Below are 16,085 nucleotides of genomic sequence, written 5' to 3'. Positions count from 1 at the left end.
ATAAAGGTGTAGAGTTAAGGTTCCTGGAGCTTTGCCTTTTCTTATTCAGTCACAGTGGTCCAGAAAATTTGCCTGGTTTTTCCAGATTAGCCAGTCTTGTCTGTTAGCAGAGCTCACTGCCTTCAGTGCCTTCTGCCATTTTCCTTTTAGTTTAATTTCAGAGATGGCTTAGTGTATAGCTCCCCGGAGACTTACACTGACTAATCCCCCTCTGCTGTAATTAAGGGGGGAAAAAAAGAAAAAAAAAAAAGGGAAGAAAGTCATAAATAGGATTTATAAAGGGAAGCTTTTCTATTGAATTCTGAGAGACACATTTTATAGAACATGAATGCTGACCCACTCTAAAAGGATTTGCTGGAAACTTAATTTACGGTCTATGGATAAAAGGGCAACTTTGGCAAACTTGCATTTGTATTCATTCAGCTGATGTTCTGTAAAGTCGGTTTCATCAATATCTAGTGACAGGTTTCAGTCTCCAAAGACTGCCAAATAACACCCCTAGCAGGTCTATATAGGAATTTGTATAAAGATACTGTTTGGGGGAAGATGTTAATATTCTCTAGGGTTTCTTGTTGGAAATGGATCATGAATGATGTCCTCACAGTTTGGTGACTCCACTGTTTTCTTAAAAAATGGTCATCAGTGTGTCCCCCTTCTCAAATAGTCTCACACTTCGATGTGGATTTTTTTGGAAGTTTTTTTAGGAAATCCCTGGTCTGAATGCTCCTTAGGTGGGGACGAGCCCTTTTTCCCATTAGCTGAGGCCCAGTGCAGTGTGGACAGTGTGTCCCTGTGTGTCTCTTTTACACTCTGATGAGATCCATTAGCAGGACATTTGGGGATGCTCCTGCTGCTCTGATGGTTCCGTGAATAAACAGCTTTTCTTCATGGCTCTCAAAACAATCTGCCCATTGTAGAATAGAGAAGAAAATATAAAAAGTATATTAACCTTGAACATGAGCACTCAGGGGAAAGGAAAAAAAGGGTAAAATGCCAGGAAGTTTGAAGCATTTAAAGCATTGAAGAATTATTTACTAAAATCAGCTCTTCTGTGCTAAGAATTTTAGTTAACTGTCTTTTCTGTTCTTAAGTTTCATCGATTTTTAGCCTTGATTGGAAGTGACAGGAATTAGTTTTTATTGATCTGTTTTCCTTTGCTTGAAACAGCTTTATTTATAATAAAGCATGTTCCCTCTACCTATTTGCTTAATGGTAAGTGTCCTGTTGTCTCTGCATCTGTCAGTTACTGCTGAGACAGGTAATTACGGTATTTCTTTTAATTTTTTTTATTTAAGGGTAAACTGAAAATGTGCAAAATCACTTCAGTGTTTTTTGTGTTCACAGGGAATTGGTTTATAATGCTTTTGAAGTACTGTGAAAAGTCTTCTTGAGGCTATATTTATTAATATAATTATTAAAAATATATTCTGATAGGCTGCTTTGTTAAGATTGAGAAGGTCTCTAAATGATCTCCTCTCCAAAGCAAACCATGGAGTAGCTGCACAAAAGGACTTTAGAAGATGACAGGGATGGCTCTGCTGAGGCAGAGAGGTGGTGGTTTGCATTACTGAAACCCAGATAAATCAGTTTAGTGAGGTGAAGGAAAAAAACAGCCCAGCTCACAGAACTGGAAAACTCCCTAACCCTAAACCTTTTTTTGATATTGTGCTTTCCTCACTCATGCCTGCATATGGCGGGTGCAGGGAATGGCATGGGATGAGCTCAGTTCCAGAGGGAAAATGCTCCTGCATATCACTGTTGACTGCTGTGGTGGGAAGGATGAGACTCTGAGGACTTAACTGAAATGCTGCCTCTCTTAGATTACAGCAAAGTCTTACTTAGGATGATTTCTGGCTAGATGATATTTATGTATTTATTTGTTCTTCAACAAAAAGGCAGATTAATGGTTTGTAATAGCCAAACATTTTACTAGAAATCGAACTTCCTGCAGCTTCAATTAAATAACTTCAGAATCCCTAAACTCAAGGTCTTCTAGCCATCCTTGTCAAACAATTACATTTTCTAGTGCTCCCAGGAGATTAGTGTTTTCCATCTCTACAGGATAAACTCTCAGTTCCAGATTTGTGGTTTTTTAAAATATTTTCTTTATTGTGGCTGTCCACCCCAGACATACAAATCTGGGGACTGTCAGCCTGGGCGCCGCTGCTGAGCTGAGCTGCTGCTGTGCTGTAAGGACAGCTCACAGACAGACATTCAATTTCTTTGGAGGATGGACAAGGCTAAATCTGGTGCACACCAAATGTGTGCCTGTAATATTAGTGAATAATGCTTTGTCTAACCACTTCTGACAGGATTTTTAATTTGGTTCATCGTTTCATTTGGTGCAACACTGCAAATGCATGAGTCATTACAGGAATGAAATAATTAATGTCCTGGACTTTTGTTTTGACCTAAAGTTTGGTAGCTATTTAAATGACCAGATTTTTTCCATGAACCCATCATCATTTTGCAGATGTGATAATGGTTCTGCAAGTCCGTGGTGCCAGGCACGGAGCAGGCTGGGCAGGGAGCTGCCCATGAGTGGATCTATTATGAGCTGAAAATTCCTTGTAGGTCCTTTATACTTGTGTTAAATTACTACAGGAAAAAGAGCATTGAGGAACTGGTTCAGGCAACACAGGAACAGAAATGGTATCAATAGCCTCTGATGTTTTATTTTGCCTGTCTTTTCCCAGAATATTGAGTTGGAAGGGACCCATAAGAGTCATCAAGTCCAAGTCTTCAATGAATGGCCCATAGAGGGATCAGACCCACAACCTTGATGTTATTAACACCATGCTCCAACCAACTGAGCTAATGTGGAGGGGTTCTCTCTCTCCCTCTCTCCACTTCTCCCCAAAGGAGGGAGAAAAGGGAAGAATCACTCATCATCCTGTTCCTCAGCCTGATCCTCATGTTTAGACAAGCCATCCTTTTAATTCACTCAGAGATATCACATTCATGCAGCTCTTTCTGATATGAAATCACAAGCAAAGTGATTATGTGGAGCAATCTTAAATTTTGCATGTTTTTGTCTCTAGAATGGTGGATCACCATTGAACTTAATTCTTCCAAAACATTGTTAATAATAGCACAAATTTATATCTGACCTTTGTATAATACTCCCTGGCAATGAGGACAGTCAAGCCCTGGCTCATCTGTAAGCAAGAACGTGCAGCGATCCCACTGACGCGGCAGCAGAGCTCGCGGTTGATCGCTCTCTTTGTGGCTTATGATTAAAAAGCCACCAGTAACCGTGGGTTTGCTGTGTCTTCTGCAGGCGGCTCCACTCCAACTTCCTGCACTGCGACTGCCACCTGGCCTGGCTGTCGGACTGGCTGCGCCAGCGCCGCACCATCGGCCAGTTCACCTTCTGCCTGGCGCCCGTCGGCCTGCGCGGCTTCCTCGTGGCTGAGGTGCAGAAGAAGGACTTTGTCTGCTCTGGTAATGGTGCCAATTACTCGTTTATCTATCAGCTCACAGTCTCATATCGCTGTTCCCATAAAAAAGCCGGAGTGGAAAATGGCTGTGTCGTGTTTGAATGCAAACAACAGCAATCCTGTTTGGTTTTGTCGTTGCTAAACTGTATGGGAGGAGATCAAATTGTTGTTTTTTTCAGCTTTGTAAGAATTATTGGATTCCAGTTAACACTTTGGTTCTCAAATTACTCCTTCTGCTTTAACTTTGCCAATGATATCAACATAAGAAATCAATTAAGTGTGGATAATTTGGTATTTCTCAAGGGAAGAGCTTTACAGCTGACTGGAATACAAAAGAAAGGAAATAGAAAATGCAAATCTGTTGAGTCTGTTGACAAATGATTGGACTTTAAAACATGAGGAGCAGATTTTATCCCAGGGACTGAAACAGGATTCTTTGGGAGCCAATGCACTTTGCTGTTCTACAAGTTTCCATGCTGATAAATGGGGCTGATAATACTCACAAATCATGTGTCTGTATGTTGGGCCTATTCATCAAGTCTCTGGAACTGCACTGGGCTCTTGAGTGATAGAAATACATTTTCCTAAAAGGAGAACAAAAGAAAAAAAGACAAAAAGTGGAAAAAGAAATCTCTTGAGGTGGGTCAAAAGGAAGGATGTGGTGGAGGAGAGGCATGGCAGTGTGTGTGCTGTGGAAAAAAAGATAGCAGACATAAATTTGGAGGTAGTTTTGCAGCCCCAGTGGTGACACAGGGAGCGTGTTATGGAGATGATGTGAGTCTGAATCTTGATAGACTGTGAGTCTTGTGCTGTTATGTTCTTTTATCTCCCACAGCCTGTGAGCCCTAAAGCTTTATCCTATGGGTGGGTACGTGGATTGGCTGATGGAAATACAGTAAAACGGCTCATGCTAGAAATGTTTTAGGAATGCCTTTTTCTGTCATTTCATTTACATGTGTCAAAGTAAGAGAAACAGGTGCGCTTAGAGAAGAAAGGTTTGACCCCACTTGACCATGGTTAATTAATGCCCAGCCCTAGAGGTGTGCAGAAGTGTTATGGGCATGTGGAAGATGAAGCTGTGCATAGTGCTCGTTGAGACCTGATATTTGAGAGTGCTGAGCAGCTTCTACACTGTTGTGGAGATGATACCCAGAATATCTGATACGTTATATCAAAAGTTTAACTAAAAAAGAAGTTTAGAAATGTAACAGTCTTGGGAGAGGAAGGATAAAAAGAAGTGGATAAATGAATTAAGCTATTAGCAGAAGCTAATTTTACCAAAGAGGCAACCACAGGGGTTTTTTTCTCATGAAATGAAGTTTTAGATGGAGCATGAGTTCAGCTATTTGGATTTATGATACAGTGAAGTGGAGGAAAATGAGTTGTTTAAGTCAGGAGAAGAGATAATAATTGCTGAATGAGAAATGTAATGTGAGCAGAACTCATTTAAATGTGGTTGTCTGTGCAGACTATGACTTCCAAAAGTGACAAGGTTTTTAACAGTTGCCTGTTGGACCAGGAGGATATAGGTGTTCTCTCAAGATTTGCCTGCTTTTGTAAAAAATATAAAATCATGAAAACTCAAGGAAAGAAATTTTCAGTGAGACAGTCCATCAACTGTATCCCTGTAACTCTCATTTGGGAAATGAAATGAAATGTACTGAAAAAGAAATTCATTTGGAGAGCTCATTTTAGTGGCAAATTGAGCTGGGAACTCGGCTTAGTACATGCTAGTTCGACAAAAACCTACATGGACAGCTAGTTTAAAGAGGATATAAATCTTCCCTTCTCCTCATTATAGTTCTTATACCTGATTTTACAGCATAATTTGTTAATGTGTGACTATGAAGTCAAACTAGGACAGGCAGTGAAGAGTGAACTGGACTTGTCCCTCTGCAAAGGAATTTTATAGAAGTTAAGGTTATATGAATTACTGTAACCAGCCTTGAGCTGGCAAGGAGAGACACCTTTGCATTCCAGTTATGAAGAGCTGAAATATAAAGTGGTGAACTGCTCTATTGAAGCATAGGCTCAGAATCTTAAGCACTTGTGTTTTCATGGCAGTGGAAATATCATAACAACAAAAAAACCATCAGCTTTTCCCACTGTGAAATGGGCTTCATCAGAGCATTCCAGTTCAAAACTGGTGCTGCTGGATGCTTCAGAGGAGAAACAGTAGAATCCTAATTTGGGGAAAGAAGAAACACAACATTGAAAAACTGACTTCCCTTTATTCTTTGAGCCCTTTGCAAAAATAGTGATGTTTTATAATTTTATGACAAATGTTTCTTTGAAAACAGATTTTGAATGCTATGTACCAAGTTGGAAAAGAACTGAAACAATGACAGAGAAGTGCCATAAATAGAACCCAAATTTCTGGATTCCCTCTAGACATGTCCTGTACCGTGGTGTTTATAAGCATTAGGTGCAAAGTCTCTCCAGATAACGTTGCTGAAGTCAGAGTTATGTGTTAGGGGTATATCTAGGAGTATATCTAGGTAACTGAGTCATACCTGTCAGTCTTTCAAAAATGTTGTTCAGCTTGTTCATACAAATTATAAAAAAGCCGATTCAAATGGAGGTTGTGGGTCACCTGTGAGCAGTGGAGAAGCTATTCCAGGTTTCCCTTGTTTGAGCATTTGGCTCAGAGCTGGAGGTGAAGGTGCAGGATTCAACAGTGCACAGTTGCCTGGAGATAGGTTTGGAAATATGTCTGGTTGGAGCTGTGTTACTGAGGAGAAGGGGAAAGGTCAGGACAGAACTGAGGGGAGCTGGGACTGCACCGCTGGAGGAGAGTGCCAGGTACTGCTGGTCACCCACCAGGGCCTTCTGGCTGGCTCCTTCAGCAAGCTGTCCCCTCCTCGTAGGAGAGTCTCTCCTCCAGAGCCACCCCTGATGGAGCAGCCTGCCTGGGCCTTTGCCTTCGAGGCCATCTGTTCCTGGAGAAATCTCCAAACAGACTCTTCCTCCTGAACAGTTGGTTATGGAGCTCTGGGATGCCTTTGGTGAGACAGTTTCCTACAAGGTAGCATGTGTAGAAGGGCAAATTTTGTGGCACCAGAGGATGAGCCCCTTCTTGATGCGCTGCACAAAGATATCTGGGGGTATTTCACAGGGATAAGGAGTGTGTTTCACATGGGTGGGGGTGTATTTCTCATGGATAGCAGGGTGTATTTCACATGGATAAGGGGTGTATTTCTCATGGATAGGGGGTGTATTTCACATGGATAAGGGGTGTATTTCACATGGATAGGGGGTGTAATTCACACGGATAAGGGGTGTATTTCACATGGATAAGGGGTGTATTTCACACGGATAAGGGGTGTATTTCACATGGATAAGGGGTGTATTTCACACGGATAAGGGGTGTATTTCACACGGATAAGGGGTGTATTTCACATGGATAAGGGGTGTATTTCACATGGATAAGGGGTGTATTTCACATGGATAAGGGGTGTATTTCACATGGATAAGGGGTGTATTTCACACGGATAAGGGGTGTATTTCACATGGATAAGGGGTGTATTTCACATGGATAAGGGGTGTATTTCACATGGATAAGGGGTGTATTTCACACGGATAAGGGGTGTATTTCACACGGATAAGGGGTGTATTTCACATGGATAAGGGGTGTATTTCACACGGATAAGGGGTGTATTTCACATGGATAAGGGGTGTATTTCTCATGGATAGCAGGGTGTATTTCTCATGGATAAGGGGTGTATTTCACATGGATAGGGGGTGTAATTCACATAGGTAGCAGGATGTATTTCTCCTCTCTCCACCACAGCTTTGCCATTCACTGCCAAGCTGCTGTGATGAGAAAACAGTGCACTAACCAAAGACAGTTGAAATACTACCTGTATCCTGGTCTTTGGGAGATGTTTATTTTTATATTCCCTTAGGTAGCAGAGAAGCATCTGGGGGTGCTGGCTTATGCTCAGTACCTCTTAGAGCCTTCCAGTCTTTGCCTGGATCACACCCAGCTTCCTTCCTATGCTCAGATGTTTCACTGTTGGACTGGATTCTCCTTTTCTGTCTGTCTCTCTCAAACACATTCTCTCCCTCTCTCTGCCTATTTGTCTGTCTCTTGTCCTCCTCTGACCTCCTTATGATAGTAATTTTATTTCATTTTCCTCTCATATAAGTTTTATTATGGCTCTTTGATTTTTTTCTTCTACCCTCTCCTTACTTATTGAAGTTGAAATTAGTTTACATATTGATCAGTTATGTCAAGTTCTAATATCTTTTCTCACTTGCAACAGCACGGCTATGAAGCTTTGCAAACAAAGCACTGGGTTCATGAAGTTATGCCATCAGCAGCACCTTGGTCTTTTCAGGGCTCTCTGTGCAGAACCCCCTGACCCCGTTTGGATTTTTTTTGCAGTGATGAATCATTCTGGTTTTCCTAAGTATATACATGAGAGGATACCTGTGCATCTAAACAGGAGCATTGTGTCTCGTACCGTGATCTGTAGCATACTGCAGCTGCTGTCCAGATTTATTCTAGATTTGGCCAGTAGTTTGATGTGTTCTACAGTGGACATCATTTGCACTGGAGTATGAAGATTGAGTAAGACTTCTTAGGCTAGACCAGAGACTGATATTTCTAAGAGTTGATGAAATGTCTAAGTCTAAAATGTGTGATTTGTACTACTTTTCCAAGATAGCTTTCTTTAATAATGAAACATGCATTGTAGAGAGGGAAGGTGGATCCACACAATGTTCTCTTTTTATATTAGAAACCATGTTCTTTCATTCTTGACCCTTAGTTCCCATTCTGAGAGTCGCAAAGAATGTGAAGAAAATCAAGATGCGTAATTTGGACTATATAAGTTAAAATTCAGTCTGAAATTAACTAGAGAGAAATTATTACCATAGCCGAGTGTTTTCTAGCTAAGTAAACTGATACTGATTTTGAGAAAACACTGGATTGATCCAAATCTTGGTTGAAGATCTAGTGTGGTGAGACTGCAGCTGAGGTATAATAAAGTGGAAAAATAAGTTAGGTTCCTGCTGCTTCATGCAGACTGGAAGCCCTAATAAGGAAGCAGATTTATTTGTTTGGGTGAGGTCAAACAGTCTTCAAACATAGCTGTTACTCTGGCCAGACCACGGAACTCAGGAGATTGTCATTGCTCCTAATAACTTCATAGCACGTTGCTGAGGAGACAACCAACAATGAGTAGCTAATAAAACAGCACTCTTCAGGCTTAGCATCTTAATGAAAGCATTCAGGAGATGCCAAAGGAAAAGTGCGTGGGGAGGGGAACTCCCCCCGTCTGCTCCTGTTTAAAGCACCCTGCGGCCGTGTGTGTGCACAGGCAGCAGTGGGACAGGAGGATACAGCAGTGGGACGGGGGACTGGGGCTCCTGGAAGCTCAAAGAGGGGCAAGGAGTGTTTGCTGATGCTGCAGGTTTGGCTGGTACCGGGCAGCGGCTCCTGAGGAGGGTTCCTCCCCCTGCAGTCCATCCCCCGTTCATGCAGATGAGCTGCTAATGGCCCTCGTTTTTAAAGAGCTGGATAAGCAAACTGGGAGCAGCAGGAGACCTTTTCCTGTGTGTGTGAATGGTCATTTTGTGCCTTGTGGGACATCCTCATTGTACAGCTGCTTCATTGCTTTTAGAAGGGAGCTTAACCACTTCATCTAACTGTGACCCCTTTCCAAAACAGTGACCTGTGAGTCACCTTAGATGGGGCAACTCTTTTCTCACTGTTCTTGCTTTTTGTGACCATCCACAGACCCAGTAAGTGCTCTTAAAATGGAATCTAGGCAGGCTTTAAAGTGTGTATGACTTATAAAGCCTTTTGGTAAAAATTGCAGCTTAAATTTGATCTTGGGGAATTTTTATGTCCTGTTACAGTTTGCTACCACAAACTAACATTTACATTTAGTCTGAAGAAACATTTCAATACTGTGCGTTTGTTAGCTGCTCCTCAAATGAAATTGTATAGGAAATTTGGAGAGATACTAATCACTATTTATCAGTTTGTTTGTTTTCAGTTCCCATTAAGTTTCTTATTACAAATCTAAATTTACTCTTGTGCTAGCAGTGATGATGTTTCATACTGTAGGAATTTACTTCTTGACTTGCTTAGTATGTAAGATGCCACATATGGTGTTTTTCATTCGGGGGACCACCTTGTGAATCTGAAGGATAAATATGTATTTATTACAGCACTTAATATTTCCTTAAAGACCAAAGCTGAAAATTGGCTTTTAATTACAGTAAATTTAGTTTTATTACTGAAAATGATGTCTTACCTTTCAGTATAATTAGCCTTTTTTTCTGGAACTCTCTTTTCCCCAGAGCAGTATGTACAGCACTTTAATGCTTATTTAATGATGGCAGGTTAGGGTATAATTATTCAGCCATTGAGCTTTCGAACTGTTGCTCTAAAAATAATAACATGATTAGTTTTTATGTTAATGTCCAAAGCTAGTGGTTTGTTTTGTTACTACTTGTGTTGCTAGTATTTTGGTAGAGAAAAAAAATGCTTCATGGCAGTACCACAGCTGTGCTTGGAGCTGTTTCACAGAGAGCAGTTGTGGTACATACAGAGGAACAGGGTTGACTTTGAGAATGTGGACAAGCCTTTGCATGGCATCTGTAGACTTCTTCTGTTTAATACATGTATGTGATTGGCAACTCATTTATGAATACACAGTTAGTAAGAGTAATGAAAGTAAGCACAGAGCTGCTTATAAAATAACTGCAGAATTCCAGAAATTAATAGGGGACAATTGCAAAGTTGCATATAAGTCAACACCAGGTTTGTGTGAATTTCTGCTTTATTGATAATGAAATCAGTGATTTTATATAGTGGCATTACACCTGTGGTGGGTTGGCTGCTCACACTCCCCCTCCTCACAGCACTGGGGTGAAACCAGGATCTGCTCCAGCACCTCTTTCCCCGTCTCATTCTCTGACTTTGCTGCTCCCAGGGCTGTTTCTCACAGCGTTTTCCTGGCTCCCTGCTGCTTGGCACCTCTCTGCCCTTTCTCAGGTGCACTCTGACAGAGGCACCAGGAGATGCATGGGCAGGCTCAGCTGTGGAGCCCAATGGAAGCAGCCAGAACTGCCCTGGCCTCTTCTCACAGCAGCTTCCCTGGCAGAGCTGGGCACCAACACCCCACAGCGAAACTGAAGGGATCTCCTGGCTCATTGAATTTACCCCTTGGAATGGCAGACAAACATGTTTAGCTCCAAAGATCTGTAAGAATTTTATTCTATAATTTCCAGACACCTTAAAGAGCTTGAATATACCAGGGGCCTCTTGCAAAAGACAAGAGGCAGCTACCCCAGGCTGTCCCAGGAAAGGTCTTTATTTTCCCTTCCTTCCTTAGCATGTTCCAAATGCCAAGGAATCTGCCCCATGGAATCCCAAGGCGGCCCAGGGAAGAGGATGGTGCCTCACTCTTCAGTTCTTGCCCACTGACCTGGAAAAAAGCATTTCCTCACTCCAGATCTGTCCATGGGGAAGCTCATGACCAGACTGGAGCCCTTGGATGTCATTATGAGGAGACATGTCCCACTGTGCCTGCCATTTCTGAATAGCTCTGTCAATCTGTAATGCTTCTGACTGGAGGGAATCCCATCCTCCTCCTCCTCCTCCTGAAGAGAGCAGCTTTTGTGCTGAGGCAGGGACAGCCCCGTGCTTGGTGCAGCAGGATGTAGATAAGGGCAGAAGCGAAGAAAAACGTGCACGCAGACAAAATCATGTAGTATTTAAAACTCCTTTTCAAATAGCAGTAAATCAAAGCCCAAGGACTGAGTAATCTTAAACTCTTTCTATTCCTTCCATAACTTTATCAAACTTCATGGAACAGTCCATGGTGGATCACCTGTTTAGAACTACGATCCCTTCACAGGCTTACAATTGATCATGGCCATTATCTATCTTTTAACCTTGTACAGGTGGCATCTTTCCACTTAAATAATTTATGTTCCTCTTCATTTTTATGCTTGAATATATTTATAAGTTCGCTGTATTATTTCTGGACCTATTTTTAAATGTCACTTCACATGCACCTTCAAGAGTGCTGATACAAATTGTGGAATTGGCATTAATGAGATGACTGTGCATGGACACCATTTGAGCTGCAGAAGCACTCCATCTTTTAAGACTCTCTATTAGAATTTTTTTAGTCCTTGGAAGAGCAGGCAGTGTCCAAACCCAGAGAACCAAATGCACACTAGCAGCCTTCCTTCTGGTGCAGTAGTTGGAAAGTTAAGTTCTACCTGCTTTAAGGTGAACATGCCTGTGTTGACAGGGCTGGATATGGACCTTGAAAGAAAAGCTCAGAGCGGGCACAGGGCATAAGAGATAATCTGGCCTCCTTTGGAAGGCTTAGGTGGAATAAATTTCCCTGAGAGAAAAACACTTTATCATAGTTTTGTAGACTTCAGTTGTCTCACAGTTTCTGTTTTATTAATCCTTCCAAAGAACAAATTCACCCATTCAACCTCGGTTGTTATGGTTGAGGCTGCTTCTTTGTTCTACTTTGTTCATTTTTCTTAGTAGTAGTCCATATAATTGTGGTGCTATTATTGTTAATTCAATAATTGCAATATTAGTGCTTTTAGGATAAGACAGTGTGAAGTAAGGTCTGATTTTCAGTGATGTTGTTTTACTGATAGGTTTTGAAACATGCTCAGTAGGATTTTGTAGAATAAAGTAGGCTTCATTCATTAAGCCAGACCTTCCTTTTGGTGTAGATGGGTATTTCCAGTTTTATTCCTTGATATTTATTTGTAAACTGATTAGTGTTGACTTTTGCCTACAGAACTGTTGTGCTTATGTGCCATGAATTTTTAATAGATAAATTTACTGTTTGGGAACGTTCAGCAAAGCAGAAAAGAGAACTTGAATCAAATAATGAATATTCATGACTGGCAAGTTTTTGCATACCATGAACTCAATGGTATTAACATCAATTAGGGGCTTAAGTTACTAATCAGAAATCTTAAAGCTCTTCTCAGCAAATAGCTGTTGAACAACCATAGATGGAAATATTTGCTCAAACCATTTGCTGCACATTTGTGTAGGATCAACAAATTCGTAAAATTTTGTCCATTACTGGAATATTTGCCCTCAATAAGAAATGGTAACTTTGCATTTGGTCATTTGTGGTTCCCTTGCCCATATCTCTCTGTGGGACTCTGTGCTCAAACGTCCCTTTAAACTGGGATGCAGACATCAGTCAGGAGCAACACATCTGCTTTAGGTGTTTTAGAATAAATTAGTTCATATCATAACTTAGAATAAATTAGCTCATATAGCACTGGGAATCTAGTGCAAACTATGGCTCATGGAGTAGTAATTGATTTCAGATATTCCAGCATTGTCAGGACTTCCAATGGGTTGTTTAATTACACCCCAAAAGGTCATACTATATCTATGGATCTGCAATACTTGTAGTGTTTTGTTTATTGATCAATAATTTCATGTCTGATATACTTTAAATGATGTAAAGTCAGCACAGGTTTTTTAACCAGTAAGTCCTGTCAGATTTATCTTAAAACCCATTAACATGTTTTACAAATAACTAACGTTTTGCTGGTAGAAAGGAGCTGCTGCAGAGGTGATTGGATAGGTGAGGAGGTAATAAAACACACTGCTTAGTGTGCTGTAATTGGGTGTCAGTGCAAATGAGATTATTTAGTTTATTTAGTAATTGCAGAATTTATTTTAGATGCCTGGGACATTTAAACTGTTCATTTATACACCATAATAATTCTATTCTAATTGTAATATTAGTCTGTTTGCTGCTTTTAAAAGAGAGCCAATGAGAGACTTATTTGAAAAAAGCATTTGATTTCTTTGTAAACTTCTGGGTCCTGAGTCTCCCCTCTCTTTCCTCTTTTCTTCTAACACATGGTCTAAGACTGTAAATTAAAGTGGTGCCAAATATTAACTACAATAATTATTGACACTGTTGTTCCACTGCATCAGGCAAAAAATGCATAGTAATTTTTGTTAATCATGCTCCTATCGTGGCTTCCACATTTTGTTAGCGTTTTTCTTTCAGCAAAATGTATGACTGAGTTGATGATTTTTATCACAGAGAAAAATATAATTAACATGATGAACTAGGGCTGCTGTGTATTATAAAAGATCTGAAATGGTGAAATGACAGATTGTGAGAACAACTTCAGAAGGGGAATAATATAAATGCAGCTGATTTGTCCGTGGTCATTTCCTTTTGCTGCATCCACGCCGTAAGGAGTTTACTGCACTTGTGAAGGACACAAAGAGAAATCTTGAAATATTTTTGCCTTTCCCGTGTCTTTTCTTTTGAAGAACTATTGTCAGCAAAAGGAAAATTCATTTTTATGTTTCAAATATCCTTCTTTAGAGGCTGTGTTGCGTCAGGGCCCTTGATCATCTGTATGCCTATACTCTGCAAACCTATGAAAGTCATACCCAAATTTTAATAACTTTATATTCCATAGCCTACTTAGACTTGTTTTCTTGACCAGTCTTTAACAGCTCTCCACAACAATACAAACATTAAACTAATTAAATTCCCTTGGATTTTTTTGTGCTTTAATTCTATAGATCTGCTAACAATAGATCCTCATTGAAGTGAGGCCCTTAAATCCAAATCAGATTTGAAATTCTGTTTCTAATGTTATTCAAGAAACATTTACCTTAACAGATGATTGTTTGTGTGAGAGCTGATGGAATATGTGCTAGATGCCTGTTGAGTGTGCATGTGCAATACAGTACTTTGTTCTTTGCCAAGGAAACACATAAGCAAAAGCATTTCACTATAATAATAGCAATTTATACACAAAGTCTTTTCATCATTAAAGTTCTCAGAAATCTACAGTCTAGATCTCCTTTTGCTCATGAAGAAGAAAGAAGTGTGCTCGTGGTGGTTGGGGATGTGGTTTAGTGCTGGAAGTGCTGGGTTTATGGCTGGACTCAGTGGTCTTAGAGGTCTTTTCCAGCCTTATTGATTCTCTGATTCTACTGCTGCTGCCCGCTTTTTGTTCCACAAAGATTTGTTTCTGTTTTTTCTCTCTTTTCAGACTGCTTTATCCAATCCCCCCTTGCATGCCCTGTCTTTCACAGCACTCTGCAGTGCTGTGTCACACAAACTGGGGAGGTGCTGAGCTGAGCTCCACTAAACCTTCTGCTGTTGATTTAGATACAGTGGTGTCAGCAATGACTCTTAGAGCTCCAACTGGCAACACATCAGCTTTTTTCATGCTGTGCCCTAACAAAAAGGGAGTGTATTACTGCTTCTCCAACCCCCAGTGATATGTTGTGGTGCTATAACTGTGCAAAATGCATTTTTCCCCTGCTACAAAGCCTCTTCAGAAAGCACATCAGACGTGGAGATGAAAACGGTTGTATGGAAGATTTGGCCTTGTTGCCAACTTCTTACCTCCCAGAGAAGAAACTTTTCTGAATTTTCTTCCTAATTTGATAATTTCTTCCTATCCCTAAAAGCTTGCAATAGCTCGTTTGCACTTGCTTGTCCTTCATTTTGCTTATGGCCATTGTACCACAAGGTAGGCAGACAAAGAGAAAAGGTAAAACTTAGTGATCAGGTCCAAGAGCAAACCTCTTGTTGTCACACAAACACAACAGAGGACTGTGTGCATTTTGAGGCAATATAAACTACTTTTGGAACTAGTCACAGTTAAAATCTTACAGAAACTTTAGACTCTGTGAAAGACAAAGCTGGCAGTGCTGCTGTGCAGCATGTCTGTCAATTATGCAGGAATTCTATTAACTGACAACGGTGGCACGTGTGCCCTGCATTTCTATGGCCAGAAAGCAAACCCAAGAGAGCTGCTTGTCCTGCCTGTTATACATGTACATGTTTAATTAGTGAAGTTGTTTTTTCTTGTTTAGTTCAAATAGCTACCACTTAACTACTGTATGAAATGCATGGTCACGTGTTCAGACTGTGTTAAGACAATAATAATATCTTGAAACTGGAACAAGTCAAAGTTCAGGTTGCCTGATAAATATGAATTTATTTCCTTGGACCATGTGCATATGGATTTAGATTTTAATTACATTGTTGAATTCTTTTTACAGTAGTTTTTAGCCCAGATGATTCTTCTCTGTCTTGAGATGAAAGACTGTTGATGGAAAACTCCTTACCTGCAGCTGTCAAGGTGGTTGGAAAGTGGACTGTAAATGAGACAGGGTATTTTAGCAAAGAGAAAGGATCATTAGGATCATCTCATGATGAAAGCAGCTGCCCACTCACATAAAGAATGTATTTGACTCCTGCCCATGCCACAAATTTCCTAAGAGATCCTTTCATTTCCAGACAGTCACTACCTCTTAAAATCTAATTTCTGGATGCCTGGATTGGAGCTCTGAGGTCTGGTCTGCCAACTCACAGCTCTGATTAACATCAATGAAAGCTATGTTTAAAACACAGAGCTGTGAAACCCACAGTTTTCTTCTGGTGTCCTGACAAAAAGTTAGGTGATGACCCAATAAAAATATTTCAAATCCAGTATTTGAATTTGGCAATGTTTTGCCCACAGTTGAAATGGTGATCTTATCCTGAAACTAGACATTGTATTTTAATATAAGGCAGTTCTGTCAGCCCTGGTTACAAAATAATATTTAAATGACAGTATGCTTGAACTTAAGGAAACTCAGACAAA

General features: G+C 40.5%; 1 protein-coding gene across 3 annotated transcripts in view; it reads left to right on the top strand.

Annotated features, from left to right (window-relative positions):
* Positions 1 to 16,085, top strand: part of SLIT3 (slit guidance ligand 3) — a 469,203-nt gene that overhangs the window by 284,601 nt on the left and 168,517 nt on the right. For all 3 annotated transcript variants that reach the window (XM_032124874.1, XM_032124875.1, XM_032124873.1), the window contains one exon: positions 3,281 to 3,444. In XM_032124874.1, coding sequence (XP_031980765.1) covers positions 3,281 to 3,444 — 164 coding nt within the window. The remainder of the gene's footprint in view (positions 1 to 3,280; positions 3,445 to 16,085) is intronic.

The sequence above is a fragment of the Corvus moneduloides genome, chromosome 15 (assembly GCF_009650955.1).
Source record: "Corvus moneduloides isolate bCorMon1 chromosome 15, bCorMon1.pri, whole genome shotgun sequence".
NCBI classification, from domain to species: Eukaryota; Metazoa; Chordata; class Aves; order Passeriformes; family Corvidae; genus Corvus; species Corvus moneduloides.
The sequence above is the reverse complement of the archived record's forward strand: the minus strand, read 5'-3'. Positions and strand labels throughout refer to the sequence as shown.